The sequence below is a fragment of the Fusarium subglutinans genome, assembly GCF_013396075.1.
Source record: "Fusarium subglutinans strain NRRL 66333 chromosome Unknown NRRL66333_c0000019, whole genome shotgun sequence".
In the NCBI taxonomy this organism is placed as follows: Eukaryota; Fungi; Ascomycota; class Sordariomycetes; order Hypocreales; family Nectriaceae; genus Fusarium; species Fusarium subglutinans.
Window position 1 is genome coordinate 40,485 of NW_023502082.1, and position 24,115 is coordinate 64,599.

The 24,115-nt window shown below is 50.8% G+C and overlaps 6 protein-coding genes across 6 annotated transcripts; 3 read left to right on the forward strand and 3 right to left on the reverse strand.

Moving 5' to 3' along the window:
• Positions 1-101: 101 nt before the first annotated feature.
• Positions 102-2,488, forward strand: FSUBG_2206 (e3 ubiquitin ligase; the record flags this gene model as incomplete). The annotated part of the gene is made up of 2 exons (XM_036679956.1): positions 102-497; positions 551-2,488. The coding sequence occupies 2 exons, from the start codon at positions 102-104 to the stop codon at positions 2,486-2,488; spliced, it is 2,334 nt and encodes a 777-aa protein (XP_036542128.1).
• A 567-nt stretch (positions 2,489-3,055) lies between these two features.
• Positions 3,056-6,859, reverse strand: FSUBG_2207 (IRE kinase; the record flags this gene model as incomplete). The annotated part of the gene is made up of 2 exons (XM_036679957.1): positions 3,056-4,188; positions 4,234-6,859. 2 exons carry the CDS (start codon positions 6,857-6,859, stop codon positions 3,056-3,058), a joined length of 3,759 nt encoding a protein of 1,252 aa, XP_036542129.1.
• Positions 6,860-8,808: 1,949 nt separating this feature from the next.
• On the reverse strand, positions 8,809-9,639 carry FSUBG_2208 (transforming acidic coiled-coil containing protein; the record flags this gene model as incomplete). Its single annotated transcript, XM_036679958.1, has 3 exons — positions 8,809-9,087; positions 9,179-9,304; positions 9,355-9,639. 3 exons carry the CDS (start codon positions 9,637-9,639, stop codon positions 8,809-8,811), a joined length of 690 nt encoding a protein of 229 aa, XP_036542130.1.
• Positions 9,640-10,653: 1,014 nt separating this feature from the next.
• FSUBG_2209 (eukaryotic translation initiation factor 3 subunit B) lies at positions 10,654-13,008 on the reverse strand (the record flags this gene model as incomplete). Its single annotated transcript, XM_036679959.1, has 3 exons — positions 10,654-11,088; positions 11,140-12,676; positions 12,737-13,008. 3 exons carry the CDS (start codon positions 13,006-13,008, stop codon positions 10,654-10,656), a joined length of 2,244 nt encoding a protein of 747 aa, XP_036542131.1.
• A 527-nt stretch (positions 13,009-13,535) lies between these two features.
• FSUBG_2210 (t-complex 1 subunit beta) lies at positions 13,536-19,315 on the forward strand (the record flags this gene model as incomplete). Its single annotated transcript, XM_036679961.1, has 8 exons — positions 13,536-13,538; positions 13,627-13,778; positions 13,833-15,204; positions 15,257-15,312; positions 15,480-15,498; positions 15,835-18,264; positions 18,313-18,427; positions 18,477-19,315. 8 exons carry the CDS (start codon positions 13,536-13,538, stop codon positions 19,313-19,315), a joined length of 4,986 nt encoding a protein of 1,661 aa, XP_036542132.1.
• Positions 19,316-21,048: 1,733 nt separating this feature from the next.
• Positions 21,049-23,229, forward strand: FSUBG_2211 (Rab6 GTPase activating GAP; the record flags this gene model as incomplete). Its single annotated transcript, XM_036679962.1, has 2 exons — positions 21,049-22,671; positions 22,726-23,229. The coding sequence occupies 2 exons, from the start codon at positions 21,049-21,051 to the stop codon at positions 23,227-23,229; spliced, it is 2,127 nt and encodes a 708-aa protein (XP_036542133.1).
• Between the last annotated feature and the right edge of the window lie 886 nt (positions 23,230-24,115).

Genomic DNA, 24,115 nt, shown 5'->3' on the forward strand with positions numbered 1-24,115 from the left:
CCCCTCTACCGAGCGACATAATTATAGCTCTAACCCCCTTGCCTTCTACGTTATCCGAATTCGCAAGCATTTCAGCTCCTGGAAGCTCGGGACAGCACAGAATGGCTTCGACGGAAGGAGGCAGCAATACTGGACCGACAGCTTCCGAATCCCAACCACAAGGCGACGGTCAGCGCAACAGAGGACGAGGCCGAGGAAAGGGGAATCAGAACCGACGAGGCGGCCAACGGCGTGGCCGTGGTGGTAACAACTCCAACGTGCCCAACGTCCCTGCAGACCCGGCGGCTCAGGATGTTGCAGCTGCAGCTTCCAGAGCCCATGCCATGGCTGCAGGCAAAGCAGCTGAAGCTGCCGACGACGATGACGGCGAGGTGTGCTTCATCTGCGCAAACCCAGTCGCTCACCACTCTATTGCGCCTTGCAACCATACGACATGCCATATTTGCGGCCTACGCATGAGAGCCCTTTATAAGACAAAGGACTGCGCTCACTGTCGTGTATGTTTCTCTTCTCTGTACCCCTAAGGGCTTTATCGCTAATAGTGTTCTAGACCCCGGCTCCCTATGTCATCTTTACCGACGACCCCGAGAAACGTTTCGAGGATTACTCAGAAAAGGACATCACAACCACCGACAGCAACATCGGAATCAAGTACACAAAAGAGGATATTGTGGGCGATACCGTTCTCCTCCTCCGATATAACTGCCCCGACGCATCATGCGATTTCGCTGGCCTCGGCTGGCCTGACTTGCACCGCCATGTCAAGTCCGCTCACCGCAAGCGCATGTGCGATCTATGCACTCGTAACAAGAGGGTATTCACACATGAACATGAGCTATTTGCGGATAAGGAACTGGAGAAGCACATGCGTCATGGAGACGACAAGCCCGGCGCGGCAGACCAAACAGGCTTCAAGGGCCACCCCCTATGTGGGTTCTGTGGAGAGCGGTTTTACGACGACGACAAGTTGTACGAGCATTGCCGGATGAAGCATGAGCGCTGCTTCATCTGTGATAGGCGAGACTCGCGACATCCCCACTACTACCTCGACTACAATGCTCTCGAAGAGCATTTCAAGAAGGACCATTACCTCTGCAGCGATCGAGAATGTTTGGAAAAGAAATTTGTGGTCTTCGAGTCGGAGCTGGACTTGCAGGCTCACCAATTGAGTGATCATGGTGGCAAAGCAACAGGCAGAGACGCGCGAGTAGTCAACATCTCAGGATTCGACATTCGGACACCATACCAGCAAGAGAGAGGTGGGGGCGGTAGCGGAAGAGAAGAAGGACGACGGGGAGGCAGAGATGGGCGAAGAGGAGGAAACAGAGGCCGCGACCCTAATATGGAACCGGTTCCTGCGAGCTCCGCCCAGCCATTACGGCGAGATGAAATTGCCTTTCAGCGGCAAATGGCCATCCATTCTGCGCAATCTGTGTCCAATCGCACATTTGGTGGTTCACTCTCTGCGGCTTCGCCCACACCTGCTCAAGCCTCATCACAATCTCGTGGTGGCAGCTCATCAAACACTCCCCGTGCTAGTCAGACAAACCTTGCTAATCCCATCGAATCTGCTACTGTCCCGGATCCTGCCAATCTCAGCCCCGAGGAGCGTGCCCGACTTGTACGCCACGGTGCTGTAGTTGAACGAGCATCAAACCTCCTCGGCAACGATGCGCAGCGCATGGCAACATTCCGAAACCACATCTCTTCATATCGCCAAGGCGGACTTACAGCACCTCAACTCATCGATGCTTTCTTCACTCTCTTCGCCGATACTTCCTCAAACGCCCTTGGTACGATGGTGCGAGAGGTTGCGGATCTGTATGAGGACAAGAATAAGGCCGATGCCCTCCGCAAAGCTTGGCAGGACTGGCGTGCCATCAATGAAGATTATCCTAGCTTACCCGGTCTCAGTGGTATGCAAGGCGCAACTTCGAGTTCAAGTGGTTGGGCCAATGCAGCATCTGCCAACCCAGCAGTTCCTAATGCAAAGGCGACACAAAAGTACTCGAACCGTGTCTTGAAGCTCAAGAACAGCACAAGACTCGGCGGCCCTGCACCTGTATCCTCTGGTGGGGCTTCATCGTGGGCAGCTCGTCCTGCTGTCAGTGCTCCCCCATCGTCCTCCAACGCATTCCCATCTCTTCCCTCAGCCGGCAACTCCTCATCCTCTGCCTCTCGCTCTAACTGGACGACGCCCACACCTTCACAATCCACAACTCTCAACCGCCCTCGTCCTGCTCCCCGTCCTACTGGCGAGGATGCTTTCCCTGCTCTTCCTACAGCGCCAAAGCCTACAACTACAATCTTTGGCTATGGAAACGGTCGGGCTGTACGCCGCGACTATGGAAGTCGAGAAACGGGTTTCCAATGGGGTGGCAGCGGCTCAAATACACCAGCTGGTGAAGAGCCCGCCGAGGATGACGAGGCTGGTGGGAAGAAAAAGGGTGGGAAGAAGGGCAAGAAGGTTCTTGTGCAATGGGGTTAAAACCATTTTCGACAGAGTCGATGTGTAAATATTGGCAGGTCATTTTGTACCATTTGGTTGGTGTTAGTATCCCGAGTATGTCGGGCACGAACTGGGAATATGATGTGGCATAGCGATTGGGGTGATTGGCTCTTGGCTCTTGAGGTAGCGAACGAAGTTAGGCGTAGCAATGTACACAATTCTGCCAGGTCGTTTCCCTAAATGTGCAATCACAGAGTCTCTACTACCACATATCACAAGCTTAGGAGTACTATGAATACATAATCATGTTCTGAGGAATCTATGATCAGGCCATCTCGTTGGTAAAGAGTTGCGTTAGCGACGTCGGTGTCACCATTCTTTCTGCTGCTAGTAGGCAGATCCTCCCTGTCGTCTCGGATGCAGCTTTAGTATGCTTTGCCATCGTCTCGGCGCAACTGGAAAGGCAGCCTCAGGGACCAAGAAAACGGGAGACCTTAGAAGATGTCAAATAAACTCAGTAAAACCTCCCCTAAACTTGGACTAAATTGCCTAAATCTTTTCATCCCTTAGGATAAAGGTCTCAAGTTTACTAGATCGAAAGCCTGCCTACAAGGCTGCGGGCTCATAATACTCGCGGAATCTGTCCGATCCGTCCCAACGCACGCTCCAGACAACATTCCAACAAGTCAGCAATAACATAGGGAATCTAACGGTCCAAAACGCAAGATAACCGTCGGGCAGGGGGCCCACGGTTTTTTTGAGTGCCTCAGGCATGTCCTCATAATGATTTTTCTTGTTCCGTAGGGCCCGAAGCAGGTCAAGAAGTCGGTTGCCAGTATATTTGCGTTGCTTGCCGAGAGAGTCAACGAAGTCACGTGGTAAGACCTTCAAGAAGTCATGAGTGACATCACCCATGTGCCTTTCAAGCTCGGCCAGGGCGGGTGAGGGAGGGTCCCTTGGCTCCTTTTCAAAGTGGTCCGAGACGTCGCAAAGGAATGCGAGCCTCTTCTTTGCGGACCAGAAGAAGGGATGGGCCATGATTTCCTTGGCATTGGGACGGTTCTTCGGGTCTGCTTCAAGCATTGAGGCAATAAGGTCCTTGGCCTCGTAGGCGAAGTCGCCGAGAGAGTCGAGAAGGTCCAGGTTATACTGTCCTTTTCGAATATTGACTTCTCGCATATAGCGATCGCCACAATCAAAGGGATGCGATCCGTTTGTCAAGACATAGAAGAAGACCAGTCCAAGCGAGAAAATGTCAATCGCACGAGTAGCACGCCGGGGTATCATGTTGTCGTCAACCAAAACTGAGCCGGAGCCGCTTTGGGTGCTAGCCTCCATCATGGCACCTTCTCGAGCATCGTCGTCGAGCAGAAGCTCAGGAGCACGCCAGCCTGATGTTCCAGCGGCACGACCCGTAGTGGCACCGAAGGATGATTGACCGCCCTCCAGCTTCTTGCACAGTCCGAAATCAGAGACTAGCATTCTAGGCTTGCCATCCTTGCCCATATTGACCAAAATATTCTGTGGCTTGAGGTCACGATGAACGATTCGGAGTTCGTGCAGGTGGCTGATGCCGTTTGTGATTTGGTAAAGAATGTTTGGCAAATCGTGTCGGCCGGCGTTGGCAAGGTCCCGGAAATAGTTGGGCTTTTCGACCACGTCTGCTAATGAAGCGGCGCAACGCTCCAGGGCAATGTAGAGAAATCCATCGCGGATCTGTTGGGAGTAGTATCGAATAACTGGAAGTGTTAGAGTGTTTGTTCTTCAATGGTATAATAGCTTACCATTCGGGTGATCATCACTCTCTCTCAACAGCCTTGTCTCTTGGGACGCGATGTCATAAAATTGAATCAACATGCGCTTGACGGCGACCGCTCTTCCATCGAATTTGCCGGCAAAGACTAGAGTGCCATTGCTTCCTGTGCCCAATTGCTCATCTGTGTTCACCTCAATGTTTCCCATACGAATCGTTGAGCCTGTCACAGACTGCATGTCGTCATGTACGGTCATTACGTCCGGCTCGAGGCTAGGCCTTTCGCCCAGCTTCTTTGCGTTGTTGACCGCATCCTCGACAGTGGCCGTGGCCGGATCATCACCTCGAGATAGGGAGGTTTCCTGAGCACGACCCTTGCGATGTTTGACACCCCCACGTCTGCCTCTGTGAGCCTTCTTCTTCTTTTCAGGGGCTCCGCCATCCTGACTTTCATTTGTGGCCGTAGCCTTGGTTTGAGGTTGAGGTTGAGGAGTATCGGGAGTATCTACTGACCTCTTGCCGGGAGTCTTCCTCTTGGGCTTCGGGGTCGCTTCCCTATCGCTGAGCTCTACCTCTTTGATAGGCGTTTGGGGTAGAGTTCCGGGCTCCAATTTGGATGATTCAGGGGCGGGGACCACGGATTCCTTGACCTTCTCCTCCAGACTTTCTCTAGGTGCTGCAGGCTTTGGTTCCTCGCCGACTGGGCCGGCCAAGTAGTCAACGTTGCCGTCAGTGTCGCTGCTATCAACCTCCTCCGGCTGCTCCGTGTAGACAGGGGCCTCAACAAAACCCAGTATATTTTGCAATTCGTTCCAAAAACCGCGTCTCTTCCCTCGCTGGAGGTGACGACGGATATTCTTGTTGTTGAAATAGAGCAATGAAACGAATATGATGATGACCACGGGGTTGGTGATGAAATCCCTAACGCTTTGGGCAGCAATTAGAGGCACCTTTTTGACGTTGGTAAACAAGGTAGGCTCATCTGAAAATGTTAGGTCCGTGGTTTTCGAGTCATTATTCTCAAAATCATCCCGGTCATCGTATACGTCATACACTTCTGGGCCTTCGATTGCACCAGCAGGCAAACTTGGCGTGTGTGTGCCACCTCTGTTGTTGACAGTATCGAGGAAATGTGTGCCTACCAAGACCTTCGAGAGTTTGGTCTGGTTGATGGTGTCCCAAGAGGGAGCAATGTCCCACCAATCGGGGCGGGATAGTTGAGCGATGGGGGCATGGATGATAAGAGGGTACGATCGTCCAGACATGACATACCAATCCCCAGACCGAGTCTGATTGAGAAAGATACTGTTGCTGCGCATACGGGCGTGGGTCTCATCTTGTGGGGGCATTGGCGGTTGAGGGAGGACCACAAGATCGGGGTTGCTGTCTGATGTAGCATCTCCTGGTCGGCATACATCAAAGACTCGAGCTACAGGTGCTGCGAAGTGTTCGCTGAAAAGCGGCTCTGCTTTTTCAGACCTTGCGTAGTCAAACGCGTAGACCTTGCCATCGTGTTGGCTTGTGATGTACTTCTTATCCAATGAAGACTGGTGCTGTTGGAATAGGTCGCTGTCGTAGTTATTGGGGCTCCACTCAGAGTACCTGAGGGTAGCGATAGGAAGACCATCATCACGTCGCTGGATATCAACAGTATATTCGGTCCTGCCCAAAGTGATTGTTCCAGTAGAGCTACACTCCTGGCTGTTCTCGTCGTACAACGTGTCGGGGCGTGCGCAGCTTTCGGCTTCATTAACATGAGATCCTGAAGCACCGAACCATTTCAGAACTCTCCCGGTGGCTGCATCAAGAGTAATCATAGTGGTCTTCTTGTCGCCAGTATAGACGACGGGGGAGCTCTCGTCGGCGTAAGGGGCCAGCTCTTCGACAAGCTTCTTCATGGTGAAGCCAGTCTTGACAAATCCACGATTAGAATCGGGCGCCCAGAGGTATATTCCACCGTCGCGGTTAGGCTCAACAGCCCAAACATAATGGTCGACTTGGTGATAATTTTCATCGAGGATAGACCTCTCTGAACGGTGGTGTTTGGTCTCTACCATAGGGTGGTCGACTTCGAGATGCCAACGTTCCTTTCCGGTTCTTCGGTCGTTGGCGTATAGGTCTCCATCGACGGTCGCCAGAAGCACAAAGTCTTCCACTTCCCAATCCTTCAGACTCCGCGCAATCTGCGGCGAGGCAAGCCCAGAAGCAGGAATTCTGCTGGACCGTCGTGAAGGGTTTGGTGCTCCTACGGACTGAGCCGGAGCCAAAGTTGCGAGGGCGCTCGCATCGTCAGGGATAATTATATGTTCGTTTTCGTTTTCATATTCTCTTTTCCGGTTCTTGCGGACAGGTTCATTCTTCTGCTGCTTTGGTTGTCGTTGGTTGGCAACGGAAGCCTGCCTTACATTCTTAACAGTCTCTCGAGCCGACTTGGTCACGTCAACGGGGGTCGCGGCCCATTGATGGACGGCATCATCGGCTAGCTGCTGACTGCGGCCGCCGGGGCGCTGCAGTTGTGGTAGACCTGGTTCAACTGGTCGATGCTGCTGCTGAGCATCAACAAGCTGTAGCCATGGCAGAAGGATGATAGCAAAGGCGATGAAGAGTCTCTGTTGCTGTAGGGCCCGACGCCCCTCGCCCGGAGGTCGTCGCAGCATGTTCGATAAGGATTACGATGTGATTGATCACATGGAACCCATTAGAGAGGATGAGAGGCTTAGTGCGGCGGATGTAAATCGGCAAAAGCCATAGAATGGATGGAAGGGATGAAAGATTCGATATCTTGGTTGGGTAGTCACGTCACACCACAGATTCGTCCGTTCGTTCGTTCGTAGGTAGGTAGGTAGGTAGGTAGGTACGGAGCCGACTCGGAGGGGAGCGCGCAGGAGGGGATCAAAATCGAAGCAGACCTCACGATTTAAATCACAACACCACGCAACGTTATTGATAAAAAGATATTGATAAAAATGCGATTCTAGGTGGAATAATAGAGCAGGTTGGATGGAACACGGAGAAAAGGTTGGGGTAGGAGCCCGGGTTTTACGAGTGACCCCTTCTTTGCCCTGCCCTGGAATTGTTCCCCTCGGAGGTAAGAAAAGGAACGTATGCAGGAATCGTATACATTATGATGACTTTATCTTAATTCATCCTAAATATCGTAATTTTCTATTCTAAGCTTTTATTGTATTTTACGACTTATGATGAGTCTTTGCAGATTTTATCCAATATTATAATAGAATTATATAACTCTAGAATAGAATTGTGATGGTTTTTCTCTTTTTCTCTCACCCTCCAGCGATTGCTGACACGGGCGGCCAACCCAGCATGGCACGGGCGTTGTAGAGAAGGCCAGAGACTGGCAAGGAATTGCACCAGTCGAGGGGAGAGGGGTTATGGCTTGCGCCAGGTATGATGGCCGTGTTGCCAGTAAAATTCTTACTGTGGGCGATCCAGACCATCCCGTTGGCGCAAGGCCAAGACTCGAGTGTCCGACAGCACTGGGGAGCAAGAAAACCTCTGACGTCGAGACGGGGTGCTAAAATGAACTGGTCTAAAGCTTTGGTAAAGTATACCTAGTACTTAGTCTACTAGTTAGTATACGTAAATCTTTTTATCACTTAAATGAGAGTCCCTGCGTTATTGCTTTTTTTGCTTCCCCTTGGCTACGTACATCGATAAAAACTCGATCTCAAAATGTCTAGCTGTGGTCAAATCGAGGTTCCCTTGCATTGTTAAGCATGTGAAGGCTGACGCTGTGTCATCTAGGGTCAAAGGGCAATGCAGGGAGGAAGTAATTCTTGTAAGAAATGGATACAGAAAGACGAGGTGCTATGTTCCCCACAGTGAGTTAGGTTGGAAGCTTTATCCTCCAATAGGGATTCGCAATCCTTCAATTGCCGTTTCAGAGCTACTGTCACCAACCTGAATTGACTCTTCACACTGTTCTTCTGTTCTGACTTTCTCTTTTTGTGGGCTTCGCTTGTGTGCACCCCGGATCGGATGGTCTGTGCTTCGGGGGACCCTCTAACGTGCGCCCCGGTCCTCCCTTGACGAAACTTGAAGAGGAAGGGCCATGATAGACTTCAAATTTCTCTAGGGTAGCGAAGTTTGTCAAATTGAACTCGATGGACGCGTAATTCATCAATCACATAATTGAGTTTGTTTTCTAAATTGGCAATTTCAATCACGGCAGATTGAGTAGGTAAGAGCAGAGAGAAGTTGGAAGGACCAGAAACTCGCGTTCTTGTGCACTGTTACAGGCAAACATCTCAACATTTTGTAACTTTTGACCGCTCAGCGTGAGCTACAGCCTGGACTCTCATATGTCTTATATGTTTCGTTTTGTTGTAATATAACACAACCCCCTTACATTATTTACTCATCTGTGCGCTCCCGGCTAGGGTTCACTCCCTTATCAAAGACAAAGTGTGACTGGGTGTAATCCATGCATTATGAACGTCAACCGACCCTGATTAAGCCATGAGTGCTTGCACTGGAGTTTGGTCCATCACCGAGGGAGATGATCGTCAAATCGGACAGAAGCCCAGCAACCATCAAGACCAAGTCGATAAGTCATAATTGCTAAAAAAGAGCCAAGATGATGACCTCAGTCTAATGCCAAAGGAATGCGGTCTGGGGCATGTCCCGCCCGATAGCCCAGCACCCTTCCCAATGCATTACTCAGCCCAACCTCAAGCTGGTCCTTTCTCCTCAGCATCTCGAATTCACAATCGGGTGCATAAGATGTCAGTTCTTCAATAAACATATTCAGTGCAGGCTGAAGACGCTGGAAGCAATCCCCAAAGTGGTCGATAAAGCCGTCCCTTGATATACTCTCCAGATCTCTCACCAACATTGTGAGGAGCTTTGATTGGTCGATGCCGAACTGGAGAGGAATGTTAGTATCAGTCGATCAAGGGTCGCTCAAAACCATCTATCATGTCTCGCAATGAGTATGATGCAGATATGTTACCTACTAAGTCGAACATGGAACAAATACCCTTTTGATTCTCATATGAGAAAGGGGTTTGGGGCCGACCGCCGATCTTGTCGAACGCCTGCTGGACCCCTTCAATCATATCTCGACATCGTAGGTATGTATTCTTCCAGGAGGTCAGTATAGGTCAACTAGATGAGGCAAAACTTGTAATACCCCGATGATCTCGACTTCTACACCACGGCCTCCAATATTACTGGCAGTAAAATACATGTCAGAAGCTAAACTGCGGACCGCCCGAATGACCATGTGTATATCCTCTGGAGTCGTAACGGCTGCAATGACAGGGGGCGCAACTGGATCAAGTATTGATGTGGTGAGAGGCGGAGTAATTATAGAAGTCGTTGACGAAGCTACTGGAGAAGCATATGTTGTGGCTATGGCAGTAATGCTACTGAGAAGAAGGAGGGCGTCGCGCATCATGCAGGGAGAACTGAGCATGGTTCGGGGCAAGATGTCGAGTTAATGACGGCACAGGTAGATATAAAATCGTATTCGCTCGAGAAACAATCGGCTGCTATCTGAAGACGCGATATCGTTGAAGTGATCTGATATAAGGTACAGCTACTGGCAAATATGGAGTGTTGCGCCCAGTCGCAAGCAGACCGCTTGACACATTATATATCCCAGACCATATCGAGGCTTACCCCTTTCTTCTGAGCTGTTATCAGCTAAAACACGGAAATGTTAATATTTTGAGCCTTATATGTATTATTCTGAGGACATTTAATATGAAGTGGCGGAAATGACTGGTTCCTAGCGGTTGCAGACTGATTTGGAGAGGCTGCGTGCGACAAACACCCGAGACCTATAACTATGCCGTTCTAAAGTCCTCGCCAAGATAGATGCGACGGATATCACGGTTCGTGGTAGGGCTTTCGGACGCCAGATTTGCTTTTGCAATATCTTGGCATCGAGCACATTGAGCACATCGCCATGAGGAGAGGCTGAACAGCAGGGCGATGCACGAAAGCGAATATCAAGGGCGACAGAGACAACGAGACAGCTTCTCATGTTCTCATGTTCTCTTGGCAATCCAGAATATGGAAAACTAGTTAGCTTGGACTGGCAGGGTAAATGCTGGGAACAAACAAGTTTGTTGTAGAGATTACGAGTTGAAAACATCGTCTTTTCGGGATTGCCAAGACATTCAGCTTCTGTCTCGGGCCAGAAGATGTTGTTATGCATCGTAAACGGACAAGCGATTGAGATGAACGTGTTGAGCAACAGAGTTGTCACCAAGCCAACTACGTATCGTATCACGCAGCAGGTAATGGATGAGCAAGTGATATGTATGAACAGAGAATACTCCGAAAAATGCTTTTAGAAAGTCCAAGCAACTGGACCTATCTTTCGTGAACATGACAATGAATTTCATTACGTGACCCCTCGCCCTGACCAGTTTTTCTACCGAGATACAAGCAAATCACTCCCATGCAAATGCAGTGAAGACGTCTATGCGAGGATCTCCTCACTCTCCTCAAGAACCTCCTCCACAATCTCCTCAATCACCCGATCCTCCTCTGATGTTAAGCCCTCAAGAGACTTTGTGTAGGCCTCTAGCAGAGGAGCATGGGGATCCTTTGGTAGGCCAAGAACTTCGCGCTCTTCTAGAGTCTCGGCCTCGACGGACTCGCGCCAGTTGTACCACTCCTCGAGCATGTGTCGGCGAGCCTCAACCACAGCCAAGTCAGCAGACGCACCACGGTCGGCATCTTCTTGCTCAAAGACGCGGCTGTATTCTCGAAGGTTCTTGCGCACAGCCTTCTGCTCCTCCTTGGTGAGCAGGGTCGCGGGCCGAGGGCGCCATGAGAACTGCTTGAACTTCTCAAGCGGCTCTTCTCGTAGAGCCTCACCCTTGAAATCGTAAATGTGGTAGCCGTTTTCCATCTAAATCAGGTTAGTATAAGTATCATAACAAGTTTGACAGGCGGAGCATACCGAGTGTTTCCAAGCAGAAGCCCATGAGGCGACGAATCGGCCTGAAGGGTCCCACTCAACATCTGTGACACCGTAGTGGTCGGCGGTGTTCATAGCCTGGAGGTTGGCGGTAAGGTCCTTGTCGGACTCGGGCTTCTCGCCCTCGAAATCAAGATCGAAAAAGTCCAGATCGGAGCTCTGCTGGTTGGCAATGGTGGCAATAACAACAAAGCGACCGCGGGGTGACCAGTAGATGGCGTTGCTATTCTTCTTGTCAAGCGTTCGGAGGTGCTTGAAGTTACCCACTTGTTGGCCCTTCTTGGCCTTCTCAGGGCAGAAGAAAGAAACTGCAGTCTTGGGGGGGACAGCAGTAACGCCCACGGGCTCGGTTGTGGAGATGATGGCAAACCTGTCACCCTTAGGTTCCCAGGCAAAGTTGATAACGGTATCCTTAATAGTGTCAACGACCTCAACAGGGACACCCTTCTCCTTGACACGGAAAATCTCGAGTGTAGTTGCTTGAGACTTCTTCGACTTGGAGTGTCTGTCGACCTTGACGCAAATGTAGGCAGCCTCGGATTGCCAGTGAAGCTTAGCGTCGCTAACGCTGAAGAGGTTCAGGGATCGAACGACCTGCTTTGAGGGAATGCTCATCAAGCCGACCTTGGCGGGGTTGCTGCCGATTTCAGGAGTCCAGTAGCAGAACAGCTGCTCGTAGTCCTTGACACCATCGCGCTTGGGGGTAGCAGGAGCCCAGTCAAAGTCCACAACACCCTCGATTTTGATGGAGGTCTTGTCGAGAAGGTTCATGCGAGGTAGTTCGTATACGGAGATGGACTGGCCGGGGTTCAGACGGGCAACGTACTTGTCATCAGCAGACCACTTGAAGGCAGGCCACTGCATCTTAGGCGCGGCCTTGCCTTCCTCCACCTTGGGGGGTTCGAGGTTGGCGAAGGATCGCAGAGGAGTAGCGGTAGCGATGTCCCAGATCACGTAGTTCTTGCCATGGTCGTCGATTGAAAGGGCGGGGTGGCCCTCGTCGGGAATAGAGATAGGACGGTTAGACCAGGTGACGATGTACTTCTCACCGGGGGAGAAAGCGACCAGGTTTACGAAAGGGTGAGCGAATCGGGCCTGTCGTGTCCATGAAGGACCGCCCCAAAGCTGGACACCCTGGGCATGGACGGAGGTGAGGTATGTGCCGAGAGGAGACCACTGAACAAATGTTTCAGTCCAGTGCTGTCGCTCGACGATGTTCTCAGGTTGATCCTTCTCGTTGTTCCAGTAGACACCAACGCTCTCACCCTTGTACATGACGAACTGGTCTCGGCCGCGGCCTGAGGGGTCCTTGAGGAACCATCGCAGATGCTCTTTCTCGGTGAACTCGTCGATGTGAGGGGGTTGGTAGGTCTCGTCGATACGACCTTCTCGTCCATATCGCTCGATATCTGTGAACTTGTTGACACGGAGGGTGTGCTTCTTGTCGAGGGGGGTAAGGTCGAGCTCGCGAGTAGCGGCAGCAGCCTCGGCGGGCGAAGTGTATTCGACAAAGGCAAATCTTAAAATGAGGGATCAGCTCCAAGTTCGATACTACTTTGTTTCCAAGCATTGCACCTACCGGAAAGACTTTCCATCGTCACCCATGGGCATATGTATCAAGTCCTCGCGTGTCTTGCCGACTGTGTTGAGCTTCTTCAACAAGAACTTGACAAGCTTGGGCTTCTGATCCTCTGTGACTTGAGGCAGGCCATCGAGAACCACGAAGCTATCATAGCCTTGCTCAAGCGAAACCTCGAATCGTTCTCTCAGATCGGAGATATCAATATCATCATCGTTGAACTCGTCATCGTCAAGGTCGGCCTCGCGGAGGTGGTCGAAAGAGGGCGCCATGATGGGCGATATTTGGTTGTTGGAGGGGTGCAAGAAAAAATGCCCCGCTCTCACTCGATTCTGTATGGTTTTTTTCGAGGGTTTGGGGAGGGTTCGGCTACCGAGCACAGGTTTGCGAAAATGGCCTTTTTGCGCGCGGGAGATATGACCTCTGGAAGACACGCAAAGGCTTGTCTAGAACGGCGCAGAATGTCGCTCGGGAACGTGCGGAGTCTTGATGTTGCGGTGGCCAACCTAGTTCAGCACAAATTTGGTGTTCTCCTTCAACTTTCCCGACGAAAGTGTGCGTGATGCGGAGAAATGATAATACTGGCCCGAAGCTCGAGGCTCCCACCGCGGGGCAAATCACGTGTGGGCTTTGCTGGCCCCTGGAGTGGAGGGGCTGCGGTTGCTAAGCTGGATGGGAGCTCCAGAAAAAAAGGCTGCAACGTCTACCCCAAGGCTGAAGCATATTGACGTTGACGACGACGACAACCTTTACGTTTTTATAGGTTTCGCCGTATACAAAGTCACATTGTGAGCCCATCATGGTATGTTTCCTCTTTTGGTGAGGAATGCTTGTTGAAACACTTCATCTCCTCATACTGAGTATACCGTATGCTAACATGCCCCTCCTAGTCTTTCCAACCAACCCAAATTTTTGAGGAGGGCACTACTGAGGAGAAGGGTGAGAATGCTCGTCTCTCCGCCTTTGTCGGTGCCATCGCCGTTGGTGATCTGGTAAAGAGCACCCTTGGTCCTAAGGGTATGGACAAGATTCTCCAGTCAGCGTACGTTGCGCCCATCTTGCGGTCTCGACAAGCCCCCTTTTAACATGATGCTAGCTCCACCGCCGAAATCATGGTTACCAACGACGGTGCCACAATCCTCAAGTCGATCGCCCTCGATAACGCCGCCGCAAAGGTTCTAGTCAATATTTCGAAGGTCCAAGACGACGAAGTCGGTGACGGTACCACCTCCGTTGCTGTTCTCGCTGCCGAGCTATTGAGAGAGGCGGAGAAGCTGGTTGACAAGAAGATCCACCCCCAGACTATCATTGAGGGCTACCGGATAGCTAGCCAGGCTGCGCTGAAGGCGCTGGAAGGATCGGCCGTTGATCACAGCAAGAACCCCGAGGCCTTCCGACAAGATCTGCTCGCCATTGCCCGAACAACACTCAGCTCCAAGGTCCTGGCCCAGGACCGCACTCAGTTCGCCGAATTGGCCGTTGATGCCGTCCTCCGACTCAAGTCCTCCGATCTCAACCACATCCAGATCATCAAGAAGGCCGGAGGCAAACTCAGCGACTCCTACCTCGACGAAGGTTTCATTCTCGATAAGAAGATCGGTGTCAACCAGCCCAAGCGACTAGAGAAGGCCAAGATTCTGGTGGCCAACACCTCTATGGACACTGACAAGGTCAAGATCTTTGGTGCCCGCGTTAAGGTTGGCTCAACAAGCAAGCTTGCCGAGCTTGAGAAGGCCGAGAAGGATAAGATGAAGGCCAAGGTTGAGAAGATCAAGGCACACGGCATCAACTGCTTCATCAACCGACAGCTCATTTACAACTGGCCTGAGCAGCTGTTTACTGATGCTGGCATCATGTCCATTGAGCATGCTGACTTCGACGGTATTGAGCGTCTTGCCCTGGTCACAGGCGGTGAGATTGCCTCGACCTTTGACCATCCCGATCAAGTCAAGCTTGGCCACTGCGACGTTATTGAGGAGGTTATTATTGGAGAAGATACTCTTATCAAGTTTTCTGGCGTGGCTGGTGGTGAAGCTTGCACAATTGTCCTTCGAGGTGCCACAGAACAGCTCCTCGATGAGGCCGAGCGAAGTCTGCACGATGCCCTTGCTGTTCTGTCACAGACTGTCAAGGAACCCCGAACCACCCTTGGCGGTGGTTGTGCTGAGATGCTTATGGCCAAGGCGGTTGAGGGTGCTGCTACCCGAGTTGAGGGTAAGCGACAACTGGCTGTCTCTAGCTTTGCCATCGCTCTTCGACAACTTCCCACCATCCTTGCCGACAACGCCGGTCTCGACTCTGGTGACCTCGTTGCCAGATTACGCAAGGCTCTCTACGATGGTCTTACCACTTATGGCCTGGACCTGACGACCCCTGGCGGTGGTATTGCTGATATGCGAGATCTCGGTGTTATCGAGAGTTACAAGTTGAAGAAGGCTGTGGTGTCTTCGGCCAGCGAAGCCGCAGAGGTAAGCACTTATCCAAAGACTTTAAAAACATCATTCTAACATTATCAAACAGCTTCTTCTTCGAGTGGACGATATCATTCGGGCAGCTCCTCGTCGACGAGAGCGTATGTAAGACTGGTTTCGGTAGCCGGTGAGGACGAGTCAATGTGCATAGACCATGATGATCTGTAATGATACCATAGATGCTGGAAAAAATGGAAAAAAGGACCATCGTGAATGAGCCTTGCCTTATGACGAACAATGAACTTCCCAAATGCGTGCTTTTGATTGAGCAGTGTTGTGCCAGTGCCAGCCGTCCGCAACTCCTTTTTGACACTGCCTTGCGTTGTTACTGACAAACCCTGGCGCACATTATTTGTCGCTCGCCTCTATTGTTGTGTTTATTGAATGACAAAATTCGTTACATTATCCTGTTAATTATTCTCCCGGCTCTTTATGCTCAAGTTCTCACATTCACTCTTTGCGCTCGCATCATCACGATCTCGCAAGACTTCAACTTTAGCATCATCAGCATCACCTCAACGGTCGTATAGCTACCTGCTGCTTTATTATTTTATTCTGAAAGTCTTTCATATCTCAGCAATCCCCATAAGTCACTTGTACATTCACTATCATTTATTGCTCCGGCAGGTTGTTTCTCATCGCAAGAATCTTCGCTCCCTGAGTGATATCGCCAAACCAATGGAGCAATCCAAGATTGTCGACTTCTTTTCATCTTCACCGTCCTCTCAACAATCAAAACAGCGCATCAAAAAGCGTAACAAACCATCGCCAGCCAGAGCCGCGAAAGGTGGCAGCCAGTCGACTTCGCCCAACCCAGGCCGCGCAGAGTCACAACAAGCCATGCCCAAGCCAAATCAGAAGCCCAAGAGGCAGAGATGGCAGGCATCAACCTTCGTGCCCCGTGCAGCATCTTTACAACCAGCTATTCCCTCTACCCCAATCTCCAAAAATATGTCATCTCCCCAAATCACGAAGAAGCGTCGCTTGGAGGGACGGAATGAACGTGTCCCCGAAACTCCCCCTAAAAAACGAGTCGCGGCGAGTAGTCAAGGCCAACAAACGCCAAAACGAACAAGTCAATTAGTTCAAGTAAACTCACCGAATACACCATTTGATATTTCATCTGGAGAGAGCTCTGATTCAGACTGTGTGATTGAAAAAGTCCAGCCATCGCCAAAGCGCAAACTCGTCGCACCCAGTCCACGAGCTCGACCCAACAAGAAGCGCAAGATTGATCAGCAAGAATCTATCAATCGAGGCTATGCCTCTATCAAAGCATCCGTCCTCGCAAAAGGCACAACATTGCAAAGACAGAACAAACGACCAGCTGCTAGAGGGCGACCAGCTGCTTCTGTACCTCCTCAAGCACCCTTGCCCAACCTCACCTCGAGCATTGCAGGCCCAAGTCGAAGCACTTCTGTCCCTCCAACTCATATCCCCCCCGAACCCCGTCAGAACGAGGTTGCAACCCAGAACGAGAATGAGTCGGACCACGACAGTGAGAAAGCTCAGCCTTCTCCGAAAAAGCGCAATCAGCTTGAACAACAGAAAGCCAATGTTAAGCGACGACGAGTTGGCGACTCAATCGATACTCCTGTCTCGATCGATGCAGACGACGAAGATCAGTCTGACTCGGACTGTGAGGTTGTCAAGGTTCTGGTATCCCCAAGACGAAAGGCGGTCAAGCATCGCGCTACAGCCGACAAAGATATCAAGGCCGAGACTGCTAAGCAACGAAAGGTTGCAGCTCAGCCCAAGACTCGGCCTCCCTCTGTTACAAAGCGGCCTACGTCTGCTAAGTCAGCGGTTACACGCGACACCACACCAAGCAAAACTTTACACATCGATCTTACCCAGGAGCCCTCCGATAGTTCTGATTTCTCAGACGAAGAGACTACGGTTCTGGCCAAGCCAGCGCTGCCAACACCAGTCGGGCATATCCTCGACGTCCAGAATCCCCAAGCCACTGCTGCTAAGCAGCCCACCAACAGCAACGCCGTTCCTGCCCCGCAGGAGACCGTCCCTGTCAATGAACAGAGGAAGCCCTCGCCGCACATCACGGATTGTTTGTTGGGTTGGTGCCATGATGAGTTGAAGAAAGCTTCCTCAATCTCCAGAAGCAATTCCCCGTCTCCCGACCATGATGTGCCCTTCTCCACCGCGCCTGAATATCAGCACGATGATGCCGTAGCGAAGAAAGTCAAGATGGAAGCTCACGATAGTGACATGAAACCCGTCAAGATAGAGAGCATTGAGCAATACTGCTCCGACGATGACGAATGTAGCAGTGATGAAGAGTCTCGCGATGGAGACATGCGCCCTATCAAGCAAGAGAGAAGCTCGGTGTGTGGGCAATCCTCAGACAACGAAGAAGACTTCGACGAAAAGGACATCAAGAACATCAAAAAGGAGAGCTACTCAAGTCCCATGAACATTTCTTTTGTCAAGCAATACGAGTCGCATGCCGACGAAGACCGTGAAAAGGAATACGACGACGGTGAGGAGGAATACCAAGGCCTTCCTGACCTAAGTGATGATGAGGTGTCTCATGAAGCCAATACCAACGAGGTGGAAGAGAATGGAAATGTTGGATCATCGCCACCTGTGTCATATCAGCTACCGCAGGAAGACGTCTCTCCGAAAGCTGTCTCTGCCACACTCGAAGAGGCGGCCATAATTGATTCCGCCAACAAGGATTTGAGCAATACGTTCGGCATCCCGAAGAACAATTTCTCCACTCCGATCAAAACCGAAAAGGGTCTTTCGCCATCCATCTATGAGCTTCAGCCAGTTTACAGCGGTGAGAAGCTCATGCAGAGCCACACTCCTGGTACACCATCGCCATTCCGACCTCACCATCGGGATTCCCTCCTCGGCTTGAAGAGTATCCTTAAGGGCTCGGGTGGACGAGGTCGTGCGAGCGATAACGAGAGTGTGTATTCTCCCTTCCCGGATATCTCTCCCCTTTCTGGAGATGAGTACGCCGCTTCATCACCTACGGAACGGATACAGCAGAGCAAACAGCAAGCAAAGGCTGTCCGGCCTTCTGAGCGTAGAGTCTCATAGGATGGGACTGCCGCCAAGGTTAGCTCTTTCAAAAAGAAGCTTTACTCTACACCTCCTCACCGGGCTATTGTGCCCAAGGCGGTGACATTGCCGAGGCTCCTACCCAAGAACTGGACGCCGCCACTTCCAAAGGGAGCTCGATGGCTTCAACAAAGTAGGTCACTTGTTTTGCGTCAAGGTGTACATACTGACTGATATCCCAGAAAAAGATTTCATGCCTTTACCATCTAACCCCGATGATACCGCCGCGAGCGACGCAGCCTCAAGACAAGAAACGCCTACAAAGATTGTCGCAAGGCGACCTCCCCGCGTTAACGACACGACAGACATAGCAGAGTCTGAAGATGAAGTTGAGAAGAAGCTCCAAGAGCAACAGTTGAAGCCAGGAACAGACAAACACTGGACCAAGCCTTCCGAGAAGGAAATCAAGCCCCCGATCATCCGTGATGGCGTTTCAGAACACGCCATCAAGCCCACAGTTGCTTTGTTCAAGAAGAAAATCGCCGCTGGGCAAGGCTTCAGTCACGATACAAGCGACGAGTCGAATCAAAAGTACAACTGGGAGATTGACTGGAGTACGCCGGCGTCCCTGAGTGAGCGCGAATCACAAGCCGTAGCAGCGGAACTAGAATATAGGGGAATCAAGACCAGCAAGCAATACAGCAACTTTTGGTACAATCTTACGATGAAGTTTTCGAGACTTGCAGGCTCGCCTATTCCGCTTTTTACAGCAAAGAAAAAGGCACTCGAAACGTTTGTTGAGGAGGCTATGCAGAACCAGGAAATCAGACGGCGGAATAAAAACAAGGACGCCCAAGTGCAAAAGAAATCGAGGCTCCGAGAGAAGAAGAAGACAAAGAAGACGCAGCCCAAAGATGTGGATGCGTTCCTCATTTCGGGAGATACAGACGCTGAGAGTGAATCCGATGACTCCGATTCCGATCTCAACGGGGCTGATCTGATCGCCAGAATGCGAGCGGACACAGAGAAACGGCAGAGGACATATGGAGGCGGAACGAGCTGTGGACGAAGAAGCAAGTAAGCAGGTTCAATGCCATGTGTGAGATTGGGCATTCGGAGATGTGAATCGATGTATAGTCAGGATGTAATAATGTGCACGTACGGATGAAGTCACATTTTGGAGATAACGCAGGACAAGGGGGGACCAGGGGTAAGCAAGGCTCAAGGCTCAACACAGTTGATTGACAAGGTCTCTCCATATGAGAGTTATTAAGGAAGTCTGGAGTCATCACCCGCAAACCCCAGCAGAGGGGCTTCGAGGGGTTATTATAAATAAATCGCGAAATTGCTTGTTTTTTAACGTCTGAGGTTGCATGTTGACATGGAAGCTGAAAATCTTGGAGTTGTGAGACATGATTGGTTGTGCTTGTTCATTAGCCGCGCATATGCGGCCGAGATTAATTGACAGGGGCCCGCTTCCATTTAGCACTGTAGACACAGCTCGATGAATATCGAGATGATTGACGGTGCAAGAAAAGAGGATATGCCATGAATTGTTGATCATATTTATGGGTTAAACAGTGGCGATCATTGATCTTAAAGCTACAATTGCAAGAGGCTATTATATTAATAGATAGTCATGGTATTAATTGTAGCTGCAAGAAAATAGGAACTTGATTTCATCGCATAAACTCAATAACACAGAAATTAATTGTGCATTTTGCAGCATTTCCTTCGAGTCCTGGATCAATTAGCAGTCTTACACAGTCTCCAAAAAAGATTCACGGTGCAAGCCCCTGGAGGTGGCTTGATCCGATAAGGCCATGTCCACACCCATGACAACCCACACATTGAAAAATTAAGGCAAAGGTCACGAGCGTGCTATTTTAGTATGAATGGGTACAAGCATTCCATCAAAAGTGTGGGTGGGATCATCTCCTTGGCTGCGTTGGCGTTCTCGTTTGGGGATCGTCATCCACTTCCCGGTTTATCTTGACTTTGACTTGCTTGTGCTTGTTCTTGTTCTTGAACTTCCTTGCCTTGTTGCTTGAGAGTCTCACTCGTTTTCCGTCGTCTCCTTGTCATCTCTCTCCCCATCATTTCTTCCCTTTTGCTTCTTGTCTCTACTCTCGGCACTGCATCATTTCTTCATTCTTCAATCGTCTTCTTGTCTCAAACCCTTCAACTTAGACTAATCACCCCCTTTGTTTTGGAGGCCACTTCTTCTCAACTCCGCGCTTAATATTGGGTAATATCTCGTCATCCCGGCTGCGACCGCTTACCATTGTCCGGGGTTGCAAAATCTTGTTCCCACCTTCGAGTTCGGTCGTTTCCCTATGAGTGTTGGAGTCTGTCTTATCCATCCTCTTTAAGCTATTCAACCCTAGTCTCTCGTTGATCGATTGATACCATTATATCGCTCTTACCGGCACAACAAAACAACTTTCGGCCTCGGCCTCCTTTCACTTCGTTCCCTCGCTATTCCATCTCCCTTTCCATACCAGACTTGCTTAGTACGACTTCATTTTGGCCCTATTATTTGGTTCTCGCAAACCCCGGCATTTTTGAAACGGCTCCGATATTCCAGTGCCCATAACAACGGTTACCGCCTCCTAGCACGGCGCCGCTGAACAAAACAGAAGCGCCGCCTAAGCCAAACAACGGCCACATCACAAGCCACGATCTCGAACCAATTCACTCTTAATTGACGAACACAAAACCCATATCAGAAGAGATCTACTTGCTTGAGATCCCCCGGGCGAGTCGACAGAGTCCTCTCGTCCAGCCATCTGTCGTTGCCCTGGAGATGCGACAATGATCCGTACTCTTGACATCGGCAGTGTTCTCCCCAGCCCCGACTCTCCGCCAGGGATGACGACTTCAAAGAGCTCCAAGACTTCCTCGTTTCAATCTTTCGACAGTGACGATGGCAGCGTCTTGGCCGATGTTGGCCATTTTGAAGAAATTGGTCTCGACGACGACACCGTGACCCTCAAGAGCCCATCGAAGGTCGACGTTCGTACCACTCTAGCCAAAGCCCCCTCGAGCCGAACCCTCGCAGCAGGCAAAACCGCCTCCAAAGCCCGACCGCCATTCCCTACCCTCGAGACCAACGTATACACCTCCAACCCCAGAAGCACCAATTTGAGCGCGTTGGCCGAGCCTCTTTCTGCTACGCGACCAAAGACATTGACAAGCCCATCCTCGGCGTCTCTTTCATTTTCTCGACGTCGAAGCCCAAGCCCTGCCTATTCGCTCAACCCGAGAGATCCGAGAGACCCAAGTTTCCCTCAAAAACCTCGTCGGGGCAGCTGGCAGGCCGGCCGCGATCGCAAGTCTTTTACCGACCTCGAACGTGAATGTGATGAAGACGATGGCGATGATATCCCCGACGGCATGTTTCTGGACAATGTGCCGCTCTCTCCCCGGCCCATGCAGGAGCGCACACCCAGCCGGCCATCCTCTGTTTCTCCGTCCCCCAATCGATCCAAAGAACGAGTGCGAAGTGTCGGTAATGGAACTCCCGCAGTCGCGCAAGCTCAAGGCTCTCTTCGATCACCAACTTGGAAGACCGATGACAACCCTCGCAGCCCAGCCAAGCAAAGGGCACACAGCTGGAATGCTGCATTGGCGGAATTAAACGCCGAGGCCAAGACGTTGACAGAGAAGCTCGAGGAGCACGCCAACGAAATGGAGGAACAACAAGCCAAGCGCCCCGCGAATCAGCGCCCCAACACCTGGAACGCCACTCAACGATCTATTGACACGTTTGACAAGAAGCAGCGTGTTAAATCAACTCCCGAGCTGCCACCTCTTCGCAAGACGAATATTATGATCGACCCTCTTCCCGTTTCGAAGGAGAAGGAGGCTGTCCTTAGCCGGACACGGCCCTCATGGCTACCACCCAAGGATCCCGCTGAGGAGCGCCGGCATCTGAAGGAATATCAAAAGATGATGGCAGCAAGTGCCAAGGCTGAGGAGCGACGCGAAGCCTCACGCAAGGCCAAGATCGAGGGACGGGACAGCACCGCCGACAACCTCATGCAAATTTGGGAGAGGGACGTGATTCCACGTTGGAGCGATGCTATTCGCGAGCGTAGGACAAGAGAACTATGGTGGAAGGGAATCGCACCCCGAAGCCGCGCCCAAATCTGGGGTCGAGCTATTGGCAATGAATTGGGACTATCGGAAACGTCGTATGAAGCAGCGCTTGCTAGAGCTCAAGAAATTGAAGCCAGAGTCAAGGACGATAAGGGCGATGCCGAGGATGCCAGGAGGGCAAGATGGTTCCAGGATATCCGAAGGGACGCTGCACAGAAGACGTGGGAGGATCTACGGATTTTTGACGTCGAGGGACCACTGCACCAAAGCCTTGTTGATGTGCTGAGTGCATATGCCATGTACAGAAGCGACATTGGTTATGTCCGTGGTTGTAACGTAAGTGCAACAGCCACATCTTGTGCCACCTGAGTTGCTAACCAAGTCCGTCAGACAATCGCTGCGTTGCTGCTTCTCAACTTGCCCGATGCCGCGTCTGCATTCGTCGCACTCGCTAACGTCCTCAATCGCCCATTGCCTCTATCCTTTTACACTGGTGATCCGGGTGCACAAGCGTCCGCTTTCAACCTCATCATGCAGACGCTTTCTCTCAAATCTGCCCCTCTTCACGCGCACCTCTCCAAGAAAATCCCTACTGCCGAATTGGAACGCTCTTTTTCAGGAATTTTGACAGCCATCTTCACACAACACTTGGCGATAGACGAAGCAGCCCGTCTTTGGGACGTATATGTCTTTGAAGGAGATGCACTCCTCATTCGAGCTGCTGTTGCACTTCTTCTCAGCAGGGAGATGACGCTTCTCGGCGCTAAGACCGCCGAAGAAGTCAAGACCATTCTTGATGGGAGAAACGCCAAGGTCTCTTCGGCTAGAGTCGCAGGAGAGGTCGGTGCCGAGGACAAATTTATGATGTCAGTCCGAGAGGCAGGAAAAGCTTAAGGCGTTTAGTCGGGCCACCCGTTTGGGAAGGCTCCTGGGGCTTGAGAATCAAGCTGTACATTCGGGATAGATGGTGGACATATCTGCTCCATTTCACGGCGTTTACTACATGGAATGTGGCGGGTATTTTGGTTGAAAGTAGAAGGCATGCTTATGAAAGGTCTCGTGAGACTATAGAGCGGTTTTATCTTCGTAATATACCGTCATCCACGGTTGGATGACGAGATTTTGAATCAAACATATTTGATGATCATTCGTACTGTCCTTGTGCATCCTGCCCTTGACGTTGGAGACGCAAAACACCCAAATCGGATGGAGTATGAGTGTTGGTGATGTGCTGTGAAGCCGTACTAACCGTATTAATTGGCCATGAATTAACAACCTTTCAGTGTAACGTACGCACGCGACAACAGGGTCGAACCAAGTGTGACTTAATAGCAAGTTACTCAGGACATAACATATCATAGCACCATTGTTGTCCTTTGACTTGTTAGCATAGTAGAATTTTTAACAGATCTGATTTGGTACAGGGTAAGCCTTTCGACAGTTGTTTCAGCCTCGTGCAGTAGAAAAGTTGTGACACAAATAGCCGGGTCATTGGGCTTAGGATTCAGGTAAAGAGGCAAGTTTATCATCGAATAATTGGTTTAATCAAATTGGAAGATCTTTGTGACATTGACTAGGTATATGTCTTACGATAAAGCGTAATCACCGTTCATATGAGCTTTTGTCAAAATACGCGGTTTAACCCTCACCATGAGACAAATCGAAAAATAGATCCGCACCAACAACATCTGTGTGTATGCAAACCGTAAGTGAAATCATTTGACACGTATCTAAACGTATGACTCAATCACCGTTTTAACGTATTTGCTTCATCGAACGC